The sequence below is a fragment of the Geotrypetes seraphini genome, chromosome 8 (assembly GCF_902459505.1).
Source record: "Geotrypetes seraphini chromosome 8, aGeoSer1.1, whole genome shotgun sequence".
Taxonomy (NCBI): domain Eukaryota; kingdom Metazoa; phylum Chordata; class Amphibia; order Gymnophiona; family Dermophiidae; genus Geotrypetes; species Geotrypetes seraphini.
The window spans coordinates 96,907,290-96,927,263 of record NC_047091.1 but is presented as its reverse complement, the minus strand read 5'-3'; the positions used below and the strand labels follow the sequence as shown (position 1 = coordinate 96,927,263).

General features: G+C 42.8%; 1 protein-coding gene across 3 annotated transcripts in view; it reads left to right on the top strand.

The window, feature by feature from the left end:
- Nucleotides 1-19,974, top strand: part of CPAMD8 (C3 and PZP like alpha-2-macroglobulin domain containing 8) — a 216,235-nt gene that overhangs the window by 135,133 nt on the left and 61,128 nt on the right. For all 3 annotated transcript variants that reach the window (XM_033955244.1, XM_033955242.1, XM_033955245.1), the window contains exons 26-27: nt 4,513-4,689; nt 6,791-6,872. In XM_033955244.1, coding sequence (XP_033811135.1) covers nt 4,513-4,689; nt 6,791-6,872 — 259 coding nt within the window. The remainder of the gene's footprint in view (nt 1-4,512; nt 4,690-6,790; nt 6,873-19,974) is intronic.

Genomic DNA, 19,974 nt, shown 5'->3' with positions numbered 1-19,974 from the left:
ATGCCCTAGAATCTTTCTGCTCTCCTTCTCTTCTATCTCTCCCTCCCCCCCCCCCTCCATTATCTGGCATTTTCTCTCCTTCCTTACTCCTGGTCAGACACGGGAGGGGACGACCACAAAGCAAATAAGGGAGACAACGCAGGAACAGAAAAGGATACCGTGAAAGAAACAGTAGAGACTGCTAAGCTTAGAAAGTCCAAGAAGGTAACACAAAGGGAATTCAAATGTATGTATATGAATGCTAGAAGTCTGAGAAACAAAATGGGAGAATTAGAGACAATAGCAAGACACAATGAACTGGAAATCATTGGCATAACAGAAACATGGTGGAATAATGAAAACAAATGGGACACAGTACTACAGGGATACAAACTATACAGAAGAGATAGAGTAGGGCAGAAAGGTGAAGGTATTGCCCTATATGTTCAGGATGGAGTAGAAACTATTAGAGAGGCTACGACGGAAAGGACAGAGAAACTGGAGTCCCTCTGGATCAAGATTCCTAGACAAAAAAATTGGCCTTTACTATCGACCCCCAGGACAGACGGAGGAGACAGACTCAGAAATGATAGAGGAAATTAAACAAGAATGTAAGACAGGTAATGTAATAATCATGGGAGACTTCAATTTCTCAGGGATAGATTGGAACCTGGGAACCTCGAACTGCGGCAAGGAGTCCAAGTTCCTGGAAGTGCTAGGGGACTGCTTCCTGGAACAAATGATGGGAGAGCCGACGAGAGGAAACGCCACCTTGGACTTGGTCCTAAATGGCATTACGGGACCGACAAAAGAAGTAGAAGTTATGGTCCCGCTGGGGACGAGCAATCACAACATGATCAACTTTAAACTTGACATCGAGAAAGGGAAACATACAAAACCTTAACTACGACCTTAAACTTTAAAAAGGGAAGATACGATAGCATGAGAGCCATGGTGAAACAACAGCTCAAGAAAAAGATGGACAAAGTTAAAACGGTAGATCAGGCATGGTCCCTACTGAAAAATATTGTCACGGAAGCACAAAATCTCTACATTGTGTGGATTTCCAAAGAAAGGAGAACCAGCATGGCTTACTAGAGAGGTGAAGGAAGCCATAAAAGAAAAGAAGGACTCCTTTAAAAAATGGAAACGCACAAAAACAACCAAAGCTTGGAACAAACACAGAGATGATCAGAAGAAATGTCACAAGGCGGTGAGAGATGCCAAAAAGGACTATGAGGAGAAAATAGCACAAGAGGCCAAAACTTTCAAGCCCTTCTTTAGATACGTAAAAAGGAAAAAAACCTGCAAAAGAGGCGGTGGGACCGCTGGATGATCAGGGAAGAAAAGGGTACATCAAGGAAGACAAACAAATTGCAGACAGATTAAATTCCTTCTTTGCTTCTGTCTTTATGAAGGAGGACACTGCAACAATACCAGAAGCAGTGAAAGTGTTCAAAGGAGTAATAGAGGACAGCCTCACCACAGTAGAAGTGGACTTGGACCAGATATACTACCAGATCGACAATCTTAAAAGTGACAAATCCCTGGACCTGATGGAATTCACCCAAGAGTCTTAAAAGAACTGAAGGTTGAAATCGGAGAGCTATTGCAAAAACTTGCCAACCTGTCAATTAGAACTGGACAGATACCGGATGATTGGAAGATAGCGAACGTCACGCCAATTTTCAAAAAAGGATCAAGAGGAGAACCTGGCAACTACAGACCTGTGAGTATTACGTCTGTCCCTGGAAAGATGGTTGAAGCACTAATTTAAAGATAGCATAGTCCGGCACTTGGATACACATGACCTGATAAGAGCCAGTCAACATGGCTTCAGGAAAGGGAAAAATTGAAGTAAATTTGTCAAACTTACTTCAGTTTTTTGAGACCGTGAACAAACAAATTGATAGTGGAGAACCGGTGGACATAATATACTTGGACTTACAGAAAGCGTTCGACAAGGTTCCACATGAAAGACTTCTCAGGAAACTACAAAGCCATGGAATAGAGGGAGATATACTAAGATGGATAGGCAAATGGCTAGAGAACAGAAAGCAGAGAGTGGGCATAAATGGTAAGTTTTCAGACTGGAAGAAAGTGACTAACGGTGTGCCCCAGGGCTCGGTACTTGGGCCCATCTTATTTAATATTTTTATCAGTGACATAGAAGAAGGAACATCCAGTGAGATCATCAGGTTTGCAGACGAAACAAAGCTATGCCTGGCAATCAGATCGCAGAAGGATAGCGAGGAACTCCAGAGTGACTTGTGTTAGTTAGAGAAATGGGCGGAGAAATGGCAGATGAAGTTTAATGTGGAAAAGTGCAAAGTAATGCATTTAGGCAGAAAGAACAAGGAACATGAGTATAGAATGTCAGGTGCAACTCTGGGTAAGAGCGAACAAGAAAAGGACCTGGGTGTACTGATAGATAGGACCCTGAAACCGTCGGCACAATGTGCGGCAGCGGCAAAGAAAGCAAATAGAATGTTAGGCATGATAAAGAAAGGAATCATGAGTAGATCAGAGAAAGTTATAATGCCGCTTTATAGAGCAATGGTCAGACCACACTTGGAATACTGTGTCTAACTTTGGTCTTCCAACCTAAAGAAGGATATAAAACTGCTGGAGAGGGTGCAGAGACAAGCAACGAAGCTAATAAAAGGTATGGAGAACTTGGAATATGAGGAACGACTTAAGAGACTGGGATTGTTCTCCCTTGAGAAAAGGAGACTTAGAGGGGATATGATTGAGACTTTCAAAATACTGAAAGGAATCGACAAAATAGAGCAGGAAAAAAAATTATTTACAATGTCCAATGTGACACGGACAAGAGGACATGGACTGAAGCTAAGGGGGGACAAGTCCAGGACAAATATCAGGAAGTTCTGCTTCATGCAACGAGTGGTGGACACCTGGAATGCTCTCCCAGAGGAGATTATTGCGGAATCCACCGTTCTAGGATTTAAAAGCAAACTAGATGCACATCTCCTTACGAGAGGCATAGAGGGACATGGGTGACTAAAATTACGCCAGATGTACCGGATCCCCGGACTTGATGGACCGAAGGTCTGATCTGGAGATGGCGGTTCTTATGTTCTTATGGTCTGGCATCTGTCTCCTTCCCTTCTCTCTCCTTCTATGGTCTGGTTTCTCTTTTCCTTCCCTTCTCTAGGAAGCCCGTGGCATTTACTGTGCTTCTGCTGCTGTCTCCGTGTTTGGTAGCCAGGCTGGAGGTAAAGGGCAGCATCACCCCACACTTTACAAGGTCCAGTTTGGACCTCTCAGACTTGCTGGCTAGTGGCCAAGGATCACTTGCCCTGCTTTCTGGAGAAGCCCCAGTGAAGGAACGGGATGCAGCCACTTGCCTTCTCTGGCTCTGGGGATGCTGGAACGGGAGAGGGTGACAGAAAAGTTGGTGGGTAGAGCAGCACTCGCCCATTTATGTTCGATGGTGCTCTCCTTGGGGGCAGACACGAACAGAAACTTTCCACAGGGAGGGAAGGTGACGCTCAGAGCAGGGCTGCCACGTCCTGCCCCTGCTCCTTTGGCAGTCCAGATACGTGCCGCTGTGGCTGCGCGGGATGCGTCTGCAGCCAGCTACCAAGTGTTGCGCCCCGAGGCCAGAGCTTGCAAGATGAGTCATTCCAGTTTCGGAGCACGCAGTGTTAGAAGAACTGAACCCAGGCTGGGAAGGGGTGGGGCTTAACACTGCACACGCTGGCTTCCCTTCTCTTCTGAAACAGGAATGACATAACTTCCTGTTTCGGAGAAGGGAAGCCAGCGCACGCAGTGTTAGAGCCCTGCAGCCTGAGTTCAGTTCTTCTAACACTGCGTGCTCCGAAACTGGAATGACTCATCTTGCAAGCTCTGCCACTCGGGGAGTGGGCAAGAAGGCAGTGAGGGAGTGGAAGGGAGGGAAGCTGTCTTCACCAGGCAGTCGGGCAGAGGAAAGCTGATCGGCCGGTAGATAGTGAAGGCAACGCAAGTCTATCACGGAGCCCAGGATGGGCACCCCTGGACTACAGTATGTCAGTGTTGTGAAATCCTGATGTTTGATCTTTATGCTCATTAGAAGAAAAGCTAACACAGATCCTTATGGCATGGTTTCCATGATGTATTTTGGTAATTGCCTCCCTAGCCCATCAAGTTGTTTGTAGATGACTATATGTAGAGGCAATTACAGCCTAAGATATGCATGAATTCTGATACCAGTACATTCTGTAGTATCTGTTGAAGTTCATAATGAGCAGTTCAATAATTATTTATGTAATGAAGACTATATGTTGAGAGTGAGTTGAAATTTGTTAGGTATTAAAATGTACTTATGAATGTTATTTTAATGGAAACCTGGATTAGCCACCATGACAACGGGCTACTGGGCTTGATGGTCCAGTATGATTATTTTTATGTTCTTAGAGTACAGTTAGTATATAAATTTTTACTTTAAAAAAAAGTCTTGCTGGTCCATCAATGGTCCTTGGAGAAAATTTCTCTTTCTTCTGCACCTTTTTATGCTTTTTCAATATCCAGGAGATGTAATGGGGCCAACTCTGAACAATCTGGACAACTTGCTTCGATTGCCATTTGGATGTGGAGAACAAAATATGGTTCACTTTGCTCCCAATGTTTTTGTCTTGAAGTATCTCCAAAAGACAAAACAATTGAGTCCCGAAGTAGAGGCTGAAGTCATCGATTACCTGCTGCAGGGTGAGCATTGCAGTAGTTGATTTTCCAGTTTTGCATCTTTCCTTCAGGATTACCCAGACCAAAAAGAGATACTGTGGCCTGGATTCTCGATTGTAGGTGGCGGTAAGCATCCTACTGCCGTCTAACCAGCCAATTGGGATGCATGTTTGTTGTTTTTTTTAATCTCCTTAGACAGACTGCCTACATTGGAGGCACACAAGCCTGCCTAAGCTCGGCTAGGTGTGGACATGGTTTGGCCTGGAAGTAGCCTCAGGCGAACCTAGGCGGCTGTACGCGTCTCCCTAGGCCAGCGGGAGATGTGTACAACATAGGCCAGAAAAATGCTGGCCTACATTGTAAGTAGACACGGCTGCTAAGCTTATCGTGGCAAGGGATGCCCAGTCCCTCCTGCCTGGTAATCCCCCTGTAGATCCCCCGGACCCCCCCTCCGCCCCCACTAGAACCTCTCCTAACCCGCACCCCTGACCCCTCTCTAACCTTCTTTGATGGCCAGATGAACGGGTCCTTGCTTCATCCAGCCAGCAGGCCCACCTCCGTCTAAATGGCAGGCCTGCCCCTTCCCAGTGCATTGTGGGATGCACCGGGCAGGGGCCTAAGGGGTGCCAGGCAGGAGAGATTGGACATCCCTCCTGCCGGCTATCTATGGGGGAAGGGGGGTGCCGGTGATCTACAGGTGGGTGCTGGGCAGGAGGGATGTCCAATCCCTATTGACCCGTGAGCTAAGGGGGGTGGTTTTGTCAGGAGGGATTGGGCATCCCTCACGGGGGGTTGGGTTTCCGCTAAACCTATCGTGACAGGGCCATCCCTCACTGCAATAAGCTCAGTAGCAGCCCAATTCTCTAACTGGCATCTATAACATGGACGTTTGTTAGAGAATCGGGTTCTTTTTAGGCGGGCTTAAGCATGATTCTGTATAGGACACCCGTCGGCTTCTGAGACCAGGCGTCCTATACAGAATCCGGGCTTGGTTGCAGTATACAAGAAAAAGATTAGAATTGAGTCCATATTTTCTGATGCCAACTTCTGTCCAGTGTAAAAATCATATTACAAGTCAGCATTATTTATTTGCATGTACTCTGCAGCTCGTTGAAGATTGTTGCTCTAAAGCACCTTAATGAGTTGGAAGAATATATTCTGCCACCCTCTTTCCAAGGTTCACATCCTAATGATCATACCAGGGCTCTGATACCAAAAGTGTGCTTTGCAAACAGGAATTGGATAATAAAAGATAGCAGTGTTGCTATTGTACTTTTCTAGGGACAGGTGGATGGGGCCTCATTTGAGGAATTAGGTGTCTAGCTGGTATTAAAAAAATAGGAATGGTACTGAGTACACCATCTGATGGGTCCGACTGTCACAATTAAAATTGATTGGGAAGACATCTTGTATTGTGCTTTTATATCAATTGTTTGTTTTCTGATACCACATAGTAGTACATATAGTATTTTATAAAATAGCGATTCTACTGGTGTGAATCTTTTTAGAAATTTTTAATGCAAAACTGTGTCCAAAATATTGGTTTCTAAATAATAAATTATATGATCCATAAACCTCGGTGGTGCCACTTGCTGTGCACAACAAAGGAGTCGTGAGGATGTGATGTCAATTATTCAGCCACAGGTTTAATGTTCAAAGTTCATTTTATTGATAATAACACTGCGAGGTCTCGAAGACTCGACACTGACAGTGTTTCAGCATCTATGCCTTTGTCAAGAGTCTGTTGAGCCGTGACAAGTTAAAAACAACAATAAAAATAATATGAAGCACATAATATAACTAAAAACAACAACAATTTTCTCAAGACCAAGTCATCTGGCCGCAGTTGGTAGTAGAGTATTCTGCTTGATGTGTAAATGGCACAAAAAAAACCCCTCATAAATTTTGAATCACATATCAATTTTAGTGCTTGGAGGGAAACTTTTTCTTATAGCTGCTGATATAGATGGTTTAGGAGGTGAGCTGGATCAGTCCCTGGTTGGGAGAGGGTGGGGAGGGAAATATGTGAGGACATTATTGTATCAAATATGGAGTTTGAGTCATTGGCCTGCTGGAAAAGTAATTCAAAACATAAATATCCTGAACTTTACTGTCAAATCTCTAGGCTACCAGCGCCAGTTGACTTACAAAAGACAAGATGGATCATATAGTGCCTTTGGTGAGAGAGACTCCTCTGGAAGCATGTGGTAAGTTGTTGCACACAGAACATAAGGCTGTTCTAGGTGGCATGATATGAGATTGTTGGAGGGTGGGGGAATGAAGATGCTGGGACCTCAAGGGTGTAGCTTTAAGATTGCATTTCTTCACATCAAAGCTAATGATACTTTGTCCTATTGAAAGGTCTTAGGTGGCAACTGTGTTCAGTAGGAAGGAAAATGGATGGACTTGTAGCTTTAACTTGGTTTATGGGAGTAATTATTAAGGTCCTTAATAACTCTAAGCAGGGATCTCAAAGTCCTTCCATGAGGGCCGCAATCCAGTCGGATTTTCAGGATTTCCCCAATGAATATGCATTGAAAGCAGTGCATGCACATAGATCTCATGCATTTTCATTGCGGAAATCCTGAAAACCCGACTGGATTGCGGCCCTCAAGGAGGGACTTTGAGGCCCCCCTGCTCTAAAGTGTGCTATGTGCCTCTTTAATGTGTGTTAAAGGGCAATAATGTTTGTTATATTACTCAAATCATATTAGTATTGGGTACCACAGGATACACAGTAATGAGAAGTGAAGAATGCAGTTCATGCAAAACAGCTTATTATTATGTAAATTGAATTATGCAGCTTATAGTGAGCATTACAAGGTATGTTTATTCCTGGAAAAATATCACCAGCTAAAAGTTGGCAGTATTTCTCAATCATAAGAGCCCTAAGCCAAAAAGCTTTGGCCTGATTCTCCTGGGCCATTTCCTAATGGCCCCCCAAAACCCCTCCCTTTTGCAACTAGCCCCAAATGCTCCACCTCTCCCTCCAACTCCCCACCCACCCTTATCCCTCACCCCCATAGTCCTCCTGGGCCTACCAGGCAAATCGGGGGAGAGGGTGTATTGGGGTAGGGGCAAGAGTGATCTGAGTTCCTCCTATCCCTTCTGGTGCCAGATGCACAATGACATCACAACCTCTTGTGGTAACAAGTCTCATTAGGGGTCAACTTGCCATATAAAGGGAGGTTCTGGTGGGCATAGTAGTAAAAGGGCGGGGCTTTGGAATGAGGAAATACTTTAGCCTCTTTAGGAAGTGATCTGGAAGCATCAAGCTGCAGCTTTGCAACCCAATGCTCCAAGGATAGAAAAGTATCACTTCTTGCAAGGTTGATCAAATCAGTGTTGTTTTTAGGTCATGGAAGTGACTAACTTGTGGTACAGAGATACTGTAGGTTAGTCACTCCCATAGGAAGTTAGGTTGTTGTGACTTTTCCTTCCTAAAGGTTCCATTTTATCAAGCTACATTAGTTTTTTTAATTGCCAGCTGCTGTGGGAAAAGCTCCAACGCTCATAGGAATTCTATGTGCAACGGAGCTTTTACCGCAGCGGCTGGCGATAAAGATCCCTTTATTGATCGCTTTCTTCCAGCTACCCTAACCCTCCTCCTGCTTCATCAGCCAAGTTCAGCTAAAGTTGTTGTAAATCCAATAAATGGTGGTAAATCGGCCAGTTCGGCCCTGCCCCCCCCCCCCCCCCCCTCTATTGATCGCTTTCCTCCTTCTCTCCTTCCCACTTCCGCTTCTTCAGCCATGTTCGGCTGAAGGTGTTGCAAATCCAATACATTGTTTGTAAATCGGCATGTCAATGCGGATCCTAATGTAATTGTTGTGAACCGCCTAGAACTCGATGGGCATGGCGGTATATAAGAATAAAATTATTATTATTATTATTAACGAGGTTTGATAAAAGGGGCCTAAGTTCTGTTAAAAATAATAAAGAAAAGGATGTACACCCTGAAAAGGATGTACAAAAATTTTACTCTTTGGTCATGTTATGCTGATCTTGGGATTGAAGTCACTCTACCCTAGGGATCAAAATTATAGCAGATATGTTTTATTTTGTGCCCTGTTCATGCCTTATAGGAGCACTGAAGCCCCCATTCATCAAGTGCACTAACAGCTTTTGTTACTTTAAATATGAAGCTGATATTAAAAAATATATTAGCTTGATGGTGTTTTTTATTTGTTCATTTTAAATATAGGGCTCCTTTTACAAAGGCGTGCTAGCGGTTTTAGTGCACACGAAAATGCCGCGCGCTAGCCGCTACCGCCTCCTTGTAAGCAGGCGGTAATTTTTTGGCTAGCACGTGCTAATCTTGTGCGTACACTAAAAACGCTAGCGCCCCTTAGACTTTTACAACTGATGGTAGATTTTTGCTCTGCCACTCAAGATGGTGCCAGTTCTGATGCTTTTTATTTATTTATTTGTTTGTTTTGTTCCTAGCCAAAATATGCCACTGGCTTGATCTTGAATGTCGATTACAAAAGTTAGATAGCTCCAAGTCTAATAGATGCTGGCACTGTAATCTTGAAGCAGGGACTCTAGATCATTTATTATTTTATTGTCCCTTTATTATGGCCTTTGGAAATCAATTTGGCCCAAAATTAATTGTTTATTGGAGAATCATGTGGCATTATCCTATGATACGATTTTATTCGGTATGTCAATGAGAACAAAGAGCCAAATTTAATCAAAGAATAATAAACTTTTAATGATTATGACAGGAGTTGCCATACAACAAATCACAAGTAATTGGAAAAATTGGAATAGACTTAATTATAACTTCTGGTGGAATTCGATATGTCACATTTACAAAATGGAGAGAACAATAGCTGTACAAAAAGGGAATTTTAATAAATTTAAAGAGATATGGGGGCCATTAACAAAATATTGCAATGAGTAGGTACCATTTTACATTATAAATACAATTTAAGGTAGAAGGGATGGGAGGGGGGAATTTTGAATTTATTAAATGATTAGATCACTAGGAAAGATTATTGATATGACATATTTGATTGAATGTAAGACTGAAAGGGTGGGAGGGATGGGATAAAATTTTTATCTATTAGTATCATAAATGATAGAATTTCAAATGATGTATTTATTGACAAATGTTTAATATATATGTATTTGTTGTAAGATGAAAAATGAATAAAGATTTATATAAAAAAAAGAATGTCTCTTTTTAGGATACGTCAACAGTAATTCACTGCATTTCACTGCTGTAACAATCTTTTGGTGATTGATATCATATTTAGGGGTTGGGTTGGGTTTTTTTTGTTGTTTTTTTGCAGCTTGTGAGAAGAAGGGAGCTCCTTCAAAAACTATTTTTTAAGGATGGCTTGGTAAATTTTAATTGATACCATGTATTATTTTTCTCAATATTTTTTAAAAATACTGCACCATTTACTAGAGGATATAGTTTTGATTCAGATCTTGGTATTGAATATAGCCAATTGGGGGTGGGGGTTAATGATTGCTTTTAGTTAAAAAAAAAAAAAGGCTATACTTTGCTAGACATTGCTAAATTTATTTTCAAACTTAATGCTTCCTCTTATTAAAGATTTGGCATATTTAAATCCCTAGCCACAGGATATTGTTTGTCACAGGTCCATTACTCAATGCTCTAAAAATTCTTTGTCAGGGGGTGGTGCTCAGACCCTCCCATTCCCAGCAGAAAGGCTGAACCCGAAAGTTTTCCAGCAGAAAATTTCAACCCAAACTTTAACAAAACCTTCCGAGGCTTGGTATAGTTGTCTGAGGTCGTGCTACCTGGAATTCCAGGGTTTTAGCATTTTGTTTTTTTCTGTGTGGGTCTTTAATATGGAATTTACGCAGCTGTTGCTTGTCAAAGCTTGAATTTAGTTGCTGGATAAAATCTAGGACAGTGATGGCGGGACCTTTTAGAGACCGAGGGCCCAAATTGCAACCCAAAACCACTTATTTATCGCAAAGTGCCAACACGGCAATTTAACCAGAATACTGAGGTTTTAGATACTGGGAATGATATTTCCTCAATTTCCCTTCAAGAAACTCTTTTCTTTCAGTTTCACCAAATTTGGCAACACTTTTGTGGTCGGTGTCAACGTGCCGTCTGACACTTGATGTGCGACACACAACACTTTCATTACACAGAATACATAACGCTTTCCCATTGCGTTCAGTCACTCCAAATGACTCTGTCCAGGCCTCTTGGAATGATCTTCCACTATCTATTCTTTTTTTTGCTATATTCATTTAGCTAACACTATAAGTTAACACTAAAGAAATGGATGTTCCCTGAATCAACAATCTGCTCCCCTCTGCTATGTCACGCTGTGAGCTATGCTCCTCTCCAACCTAGCTCCTCTCCAATCCCACCACAGGAATCACCTTCGCCACAGACTCAAGAGGCTGCCGTCCGCACCGCACTCTCGCGCCCCATGTGAGCCGCCCACCTTACCCCAGACAGGGGAGGGAGGAAGTGCTCCCATTTGGCTGCTGGGCAGAGGGGCGGGTGATGTGAGAAATGTCCTCAGGCGTGCATGGAGAGGGGGAGGGGAACAGCCCAGCCCTGCGTCCCTCTGGCTTTCTAGAAACGAACTCTAGTGAACTCTGTGCTGGGGCGATGGCACGCGTACCATAGGTTCACTACCACTGATTTAAGAGGGTTTTTTTTTTAACTGGGTTGTATTAACAGGTTCAAAGACGCATTAGGTCACAGCTTTTTTTTGTTAACTTTGATCCTCATTTCTCCTACCTTTCTATCCCCTGCTCCCTACACAGAGCATTCTTCAGTTTTAAAGCTTTTTTGTTATCGATACGACACCTCAGAAATCTGCTATGATAATTGGAGATATCCTTATAATTTGATCAATTTGTATCATTTCAGGGCCACAAGCTATCAAGGTAATCATTGGAAATAGACTGATCTTGGAAAAAAGGAATATTTGATAAATGCAAACAAGACAAACCACATCCGATAAAAGGGATGGAAAACCTTTCATACGCTGAGAGATTGGAGAAACTGGGTCTCTTTTCCCTGGAGAAGAGGAGACTTAGAGGGGATATGATAGAGACTTATAAGATCATGAGGGGCGTAGAGAGGGACAGATTCTTCAAACTTTCAAAAAATATAAGAACAAGAGGGCATTCGGAAAAACTGAAAGGGGACAGATTCAAAACAAATGCTAGGAAGTTCTTCTTTACCCAGCGTGTGGTGGACACCTGGAATGTGCTTCCAGAGGACGTAATAGGGCAGAGTACAGTATTGGGGTTTAAGAAAGGATTGGACAATTTCCTGCTGGAAAGGGGGATAGAAGGGTATAAATAGAGGATCACTGCATAGGTCCTGGACCTGTTGGGGCCACCGCGTGAGCGGGTTGCTGGGCACGATGGACCTCAGGTCTGACCCAGCAGAGGCATTGCTTATGTTCTTATGTTATCCGAGTTAAAGACTACTATTAAGTTGTTTAACTCATTCGTCTGCTGAAATTCCTAGGCCTCGTTTCTACTTTAATGCTAGTTCTGCCTGCAACAAGATTATTCTATTACTACTACTGTTTATCATTTCTATAGCGCTGAAAGGCATATGCAGCACTGTACAGTTAACATTCAACAGAAGGTCCCTGCTCAGAAGAGCTTACAATCTAATTTGGACAGACAGGACATCTTAGGGTTGGGGGAGTTTCTAGTAGAAAGAATGATACAATGGGTTTAGGTATCTGATGGTGAGTGGGAGTTGAAAGCAGCTTCAAAAAAGTGGCCTTTTAGCTTGGATTTTTGAATACAGTGCTCCCCTGCAAATTTGCGGTCCGTGGTTTGCAGGCCCGGTCATTCGTGGTATTTTCCGACCGCAAAGGGGAGGCAGGAGGGGGCAGCTGGAGAGGAGGAATTGGCAGCCGGAGCGCTGGCGAGTGAAGGAAATCACTTGCTGTATGCTCCAACCGCCTCTTCCTGTACTAAAGTCGGGCCTCACCAATCAGCAGCTGCCGTCAAAGCCGCTATTGGGAGGTGGCTGGCCGGAGAGAAGGAGCAGGAGAACTTTCCTCCAGCTCCCAAAGATTTTGGAGCGGTATATGAACAGGAGGAGGCTCAGGAACCCCTCCTGCTCCCGAAGATGTTGGGAGCTTCCAAGGAGCAGGAGGGACCCGGGCACCCCTCCTGCTCCCAACTATTTTAAAGGTACCTGGGTGGGTAGGCTGGGCCCGACCGCCTGGGCCAACCAGGGGTGGGCCAGGGGGTGGGAGGCCTAGGAGCAGGACGGACTGAGCACCCCTCCTGCTCCCAACTTTTTGGTGCCACGGGTGGGCTGTGCCGGTCGGGAGGGTGAAGTGTGAGTGCCGTGCTACATGCATGCTTTTTTTTTTTAAACGCTGATGGCAGAAGGGATGTTGGTCTCCCTCCTGCTTTTTTCTCGGGGGGGGGAGGCGCATTTGTTTGTGGGGGGCACATTTTTTTGACAGGACCTGTCTGTTACTAATTTTTTTTTTATGGGGCAGATATTTTGCATGTGTAACACACGCAAAATATCTGTGCCATGGAAAAAAAATGAATAAAAAAAGACAGGCAGGCCTGCCAAAAAAACCTGCAGACCTGTCGGTAACTCAGTTACCGACAGGTCTGCAGCAATCGGGTTTGTCAGTAGTAAAACCCGACTCAAAATAGCCAAGCAATTTTTAGTGAATCAATCATTTGGCTATTTTGCTTTTACTAATTTGCATGGGACGATTGGGATCAGATCGCTATAGGCCTTAGTGAATAGTGCATGAGGGAAATTTGGTCGCAAAGGGCTCGCAAACCGATCGGTACACGATCTGTTTGCATAGTGAATCTAGCCCATAGAGAAGCACTGGAATTGAATGGAGAAGGGTAAATAGTGGGGTTTAATAATCAGTATACACACCACTCACACAGCTAAATTAAACATTTGGCTTGCCCAGTGTGTGTTTAGAAGCCTCTTCCTACCTGAATTTTAGAAAAGAGATAAAAACTCAATTATTTAATAGGCTAGGGCCTTAATACTTTTTTCTATTTTTATCTTGCTATGTAAAATTCTCCACATTCTCTTATACTGCATGCATTTTATAAATTATGTATTTCTTTCCTTATCTGCCTTCAATTGCTGTCTTTTTAAATAACTTGTACTGTTTGTATGTTATCCAATTGTTGTGAACCGCCTAGAACTCCCAGGTATGGCAGTATATAAAAATAAATTTATTATTAAATTTATTATTATTATATACCTAAACAAAAGCTGTGATCCCAAAAGGAAAACAGCATAAACGTCTACAATGCAGGGGTTTGTGCTGGGACCGCTGCTTTATAACATACAGTAAAACCTTGGATTACAAGTAACTTGGTTTACAAGTGTTTTGCAAGAGAAGTAAAACATTTGATTCAATTTTAACTTGATATACAAGCAATATCTTGTAATACAAGTACATACAGTATACACACATCGCAACTGAGCTGATGGTTCTTTGCTCTCTGACGTTGCAAGAGTGTAGTGACTGTTCTAAACAAGCAAAGTCTTCCAATATGAGTACATACAGTATATAAACATTACATTACATTATATTAGAGATTTCTATTCTGCCATTACCTTGCGGTTCAAAGTGGATTACAAAAGATATAAAAAATGGGGTTACAAAAGATATAAAAAATGGGGGTTACAATGGAAGAACAATTGTCATTTCTAGAGTTGTAAAGAGTAAGTGTTGTTAAGAGTAAGAGTTGTTAAGAGTAAGTGAAGTTAGGACTGTTTCAGGAATTTCTTGAAGAGTATAGTTTTTATTTCTTTTCTGAAAATCTTGTAGTCTGGGGTGGTTAACAGTAGGTTGGAGATTTGGTTATCTAGTTTTGCAATGGTTCTTCTCTCTCTGATGCTGCAGAAGTGTAGTGACTGTTCTAAATGAGTGAGTTCTTGCAGTACAAGTGCGTATAGTATTTTGTATTAAAGTTTTTGGGTTGTGGAACGAATCGTCTGAGTTTCCATTATTTCCTATGGGGAAATTCGCTTTGATATGAGTGCTTTGGAGTACAAGTATGCTTCTGGAACGAATTATACTCGCAAACCAAGGTTTTACTGTATTTTTCAATGACCTAGGGATGGGATTAACTAGTAAGATAATTAAATTTGCTGATGACACAAATGTAATAATCCAACCGGACCCTACACGGTCCGTGTTTCGGCGAACACGCCTTCCTCAGGGGTCCCGTTGATGTTAAAACACAGAAATAAAAAGAGGACGAAAGGCAAAATACTTGTCTTTGAACAGATAGCTAGGAATGACTGGAGACAAGCAAAATATCACGAAAAATTACTTGTCTCCACTCATTCCCTGCTATCTGCTCAAAGACTCTTAGGCAGGTCCTGGCTGATACTCAGCTAGGATCTGCATGAGAAGATGTCAGGCTTCCCTCTCCCCCGATTCCAATGCCCCTTCCCCTAGAACTGTGATCTCAGAAGGTGGGCTTTTGCCAGGTACTGGTGACCTGGATTGGCCACTGTGGAAACAGGATACTGGGGTAGATGGACCATTGATCTGACCTAGTGTGGCTATTATGTTCTAAGATGGGTTTGGGATAGGGGTCTTGGGTGCAGTGGTGTAGTAAGGGGGGTTCGGACCACCCCAGGCGCTGAGTCGATGGGGGAGCTGGCTCCTCTCCGTCGCACCCCACCACTCTCGCACCATCCCTCCCCCCCACCCCATACCTCTGTATTATTTTCACTAGCGTGAGCAACTTCTGCCTGTTCACACCAGCCTGGACACGGGGCCAGGAAGTGATGTCGGAAGGAAATCCAACACTGGCGCAAGGAGCATGCTGCCGAAGCTACTTGTGCTGATGAAGAGTTAGAGGTAAGTGTGGGGGTGGGAAGGGAGAGCAGAAGTGTGTAACTGGGGGGGAGCAGCACAGGAGGAGTGGGGGTGCAGGGAACATGGGGGGAGGCGCCTCCTACCCTTACTATGCTACTGCTTGGGAAGTCAAACAAAATATGTAGGGGTAACTCTTACAGTAAGGTTACTGTTGAGTGACTAAAGAAGTCGGTAGCACAAAAAATAAAGTCACTACATACATTAATATGTTTAGCAAACTTGTTTCTTGCTTAGAACTCTGCTCAGAGACATGAAGGCTGATTACTCGGCCTCACCTACCAATCATTGCAGTGTTCATAAAAACTTTTATCTTCAATATTCTTTTTTGCGCTAGCTTATCCGCTATGCTGAAAATGTTAATGTTTTTATAAGTTCTAGTGAACTATACAAAATTACTTATCTTAGAAACAGTGACTGGTTCCGACGTGCACGTTTCGTTTGCTGCGTCAGGGAACCGACAGTAACAGCTGAGTTTAAAGCTGGTAGTGAAGTCACTGAAACAGAAAATAAATATTGTGAGTACTTGTATACTAGAGTGTAAATGCAAGTTATAAACTTCAGTACTATCTTATGGCTGTTAACTGGAAGAGTACACTCACCATTAGATTACAAAAAATAGATGTCTCAAAATAATGTTCTTTCTTCGGCGTTTCAAACAGAGCTAAGCAGGCTTACAGACGCTATTTATAGATAATGCAGTGCCGGTGAGGCTGTCACGTCAGAGCATTAAGACGTCACTGCCCTGGCCTGCAAATGCTATTACATCATCAAATTTGAAACTAAAGCTTTATTCTCAAAGGAAACCTGTTATTCACTAATGCACTCGTGCTGGAAAAATGCATAAAGGAATGTACAAAATGATCACAAAAAAGCTCTCCACTCCACCTCACTATTTAACCCACGGGGGAGCAAAGTATCTAAGGTGTAAATCCATTTTTGTTCTAAGGCATACAGTTTAGTTTTCATGTCACCTCCCCTGGGGAGAATAGGAGCATCTAAAACAGAAAATCGCAGTGAGGAAATGGGATGTTCATGTTGAAGCCAGTGTGGTGTAAGAGGGGCTTCTGCAACTGCTTTGACGATCCTGCTTACATGCTCACCGATGCGTACGCGAATTTTTCTGACAGTGTGCCCTATATATAACTTCTGACAGGGACATTGAATAATGTAGACCACATTTTTCGTGTTACAGTCAGTAAGGGCTGTGGATCTACGGTTAATCACCCATCCAGGTAATTGTAAATCTTCTAATCTTACACTGTACTGACATACAGAGCACGCTGTGCATGGGGAGTGAGTGCCTTTCTCATACTGTCTGAATGATTCAGAACGGTAAAGAGCCTTTGTAAGGTGTTGTTTCAGGTTCCATGTTCGTGAATAGGCAAACTTGGGAGAAATGTTGAAACATTCATGATACTTTAAAATATCCCAATGTTGCAGAATTATGTGTTTAATTTGAAAAACATGTTGAGAGTATGGCAAAACACATACTGTTTCAGCTCTGTATGTCAGTACAGTGTAAGATTAGAAGATTTACAATTACCTGGATGGGTGATTAACCGTAGATCCACAGCCCTTACTGACTGTAACACGAAAAATGTGGTCTACATTATTCAATGTCCCTGTCAGAAGTTATATATAGGGCACACTGTCAGAAAAATTCGCGTACGCATCGGTGAGCATGTAAGCAGGATCGTCAAAGCAGTTGCAGAAGCCCCTCTTACACCACACTGGCTTCAACATGAACATCCCATTTCCTCACTGCGATTTTCTGTTTTAGATGCTCCTATTCTCCCCAGGGGAGGTGACATGAAAACTAAACTGTATGCCTTAGAACAAAAATGGATTTACACCTTAGATACTTTGCTCCCCCGTGGGTTAAATAGTGAGGTGGAGTGGAGAGCTTTTTTGTGATCATTTTGTACATTCCTTTATGCATTTTTCCAGCACGAGTGCATTAGTGAATAACAGGTTTCCTTTGAGAATAAAGCTTTAGTTTCAAATTTGATGATGTAATAGCATTTGCAGGCCAGGGCAGTGACGTCTTAATGCTCTGACGTGACAGCCTCACCGGCACTGCATTATCTATAAATAGCGTCTGTAAGCCTGCTTAGCTCTGTTTGAAACGCCGAAGAAAGAACATTATTTTGAGACATCTATTTTTTGTAATCTAATGGTGAGTGTACTCTTCCAGTTAACAGCCATAAGATAGTACTGAAGTTTATAACTTGCATTTACACTCTAGTATACAAGTACTCACAATATTTATTTTCTGTTTCAGTGACTTCACTACCAGCTTTAAACTCAGCTGTTACTGTCGGTTCCCTGACGCAGCAAACGAAACGTGCACGTCGGAACCAGTCACTGTTTCTAAGATAAGTAATTTTGTATAGTTCACTAGAACTTATAAAAACATTAACATTTTCAGCATAGCGGATAAGCTAGCGCAAAAAAGAATATTGAAGATAAAAGTTTTTATGAACACTGCAATGATTGGTAGGTGAGGCCGAGTAATCAGCCTTCATGTCTCTGAGCAGAGTTCTAAGCAAGAAACAAGTTTGCTAAACATATTAATGTATGTAGTGACTTTATTTTTTGTGCTACTGCTTGGGAAGTAGCTTTGTTTGAATTGTTGCTAGTCCCTTTTAAGTTGTGGCCTAGAGCTCCTGGAATGATGGAATTACTCTAGGTACATTAAGACATTTTCCTAGTAATGAGGTGTTTTACATGCATTTGCATTGTTTGTATCTCATTAATGTGTACCCTATGGTGGTACGGCAGCAAAACCTGCTTTTGAGCTCTTTCACATGCCTTAAGGGTCAAATAATGTGTGGTACACCTATAACACAGCTTGATAACTCCCCACCCCCCTTTATCTTTTATGACCCAAGATATCCTTTCTCGCTTTTTACATCAGTGTCAATGTCTCTCTGCCCCCATGTTCTGCTTCCTCTCTACTTGCAGGTGGACCAAATAAGTTGCTGCAAGCCAAGGACAGTCTGAGGCTGAGCTGATCTTGTTCTCCTATTCTTCTTGTAAACCTCTGTTCTTTCAAGAATTTTTATTGGGGGGTAGGGAGGGAGATTAAATTAAAACATTCCTGGATGCAATTACTTCCCATGACTTGAAGCTGATAGGCAGTACTGATTTTCGCTTGCATTCCTAGCACATGTTTTAAAACATTTGAGAGGGATGTGTTCCCCTTGTGTCTAAATATTTATAGACTATCTTGCATGGCTTACATCTTAGAGCAGCCAGCTGTGTGGAACTTCTTTCTAATGAACACACCCATCCCCCCGGGGATCTATGCTAAGAGCCACCCTGAGAGGAAGCTCTTAGTACAATGACTGACACCAGAGGCGAATCCAGTGGGGTGGAGATAAATCTGACAAATGCAGGAGGCCATATATTCTTAGAGAAATGCATGCTACACTTTTGCATAAAGCCTCTCTGTGCATGGATTAGGGCAGTGTTTCCCAAGTTGGTCCTGGAGTACCCCCTTGCCAGTCAGGTTTTCAGGATATCCACAATGAGTATTCATGAAGAGATTTGCATACAATGGGGGTGGCGTATGCAATCCAGTCTCATGTGTATTCATTGTGGATATCCTGAAATCCTGACTGGCAAGAGGGTAGTCCAGGATTGACTTGAGAAACAATGAACTGGGGCATTGGGGCAAGAAAACCTATGGTAGGTTCCAGTGGAAGAGGAAGCTCTTCAAGATTCAGTGCATCATTCTGCTGGAGTTTGGAAGTTTGAAATTTGCGGTTCAGAACCAAAGCACCCACCACAGGAGGCAGCGGTACCACCTCTTCCTATACCAATTACACGGGATCTTGAAAATGTATTTCCTAGCTAAATAGCTGTTACATTCCATGCCTACAATAATAGTCGGAGTGGAAAACTGCTTTCCCTTTAAAAAGACTTTTAGGGTGAAATGCAAATATCAGAGGTTAAGATAACAAATAAATAGACCTCCAAGCCCATGGGTTTCAAGTTGGAGGGAAAATGTGTGTGTGTATGTTTGTGGGGGGGGGGTCTTCACAGGTCTGACATTCTCTCTCTCTCTCTCTGTCTCTCACTCTCACACAAAAATAAATGTGGGAAATTATTATCCCACATTCCAGGCCTTGCTTTTAGACTCTAAGCAAGCTGCTGACCTTTTGATCCTCTGCAAAACCTACTGGGGTAGCCGCTGTGGGAGCATGTGGTCTCCATTATAGAATGGGATGGAGTTTGAAGCACTGAAGGGAGAGGAAATGGGCCTTTTATACTGCCTTTTTGTGGTTACAGGTGCTTATTTTGTACCTGGGATATCTGAATGGAGGTTTTCTAGGTATACCCCTTGCTTGGAGAATATATCATGCTTTAACACTGTACATCAGTTTGGAGTGGGGTGGGGGAAGGAAAGGAAAGTTAAAGTGAATCAAGGTGAAATGTCGCTCTG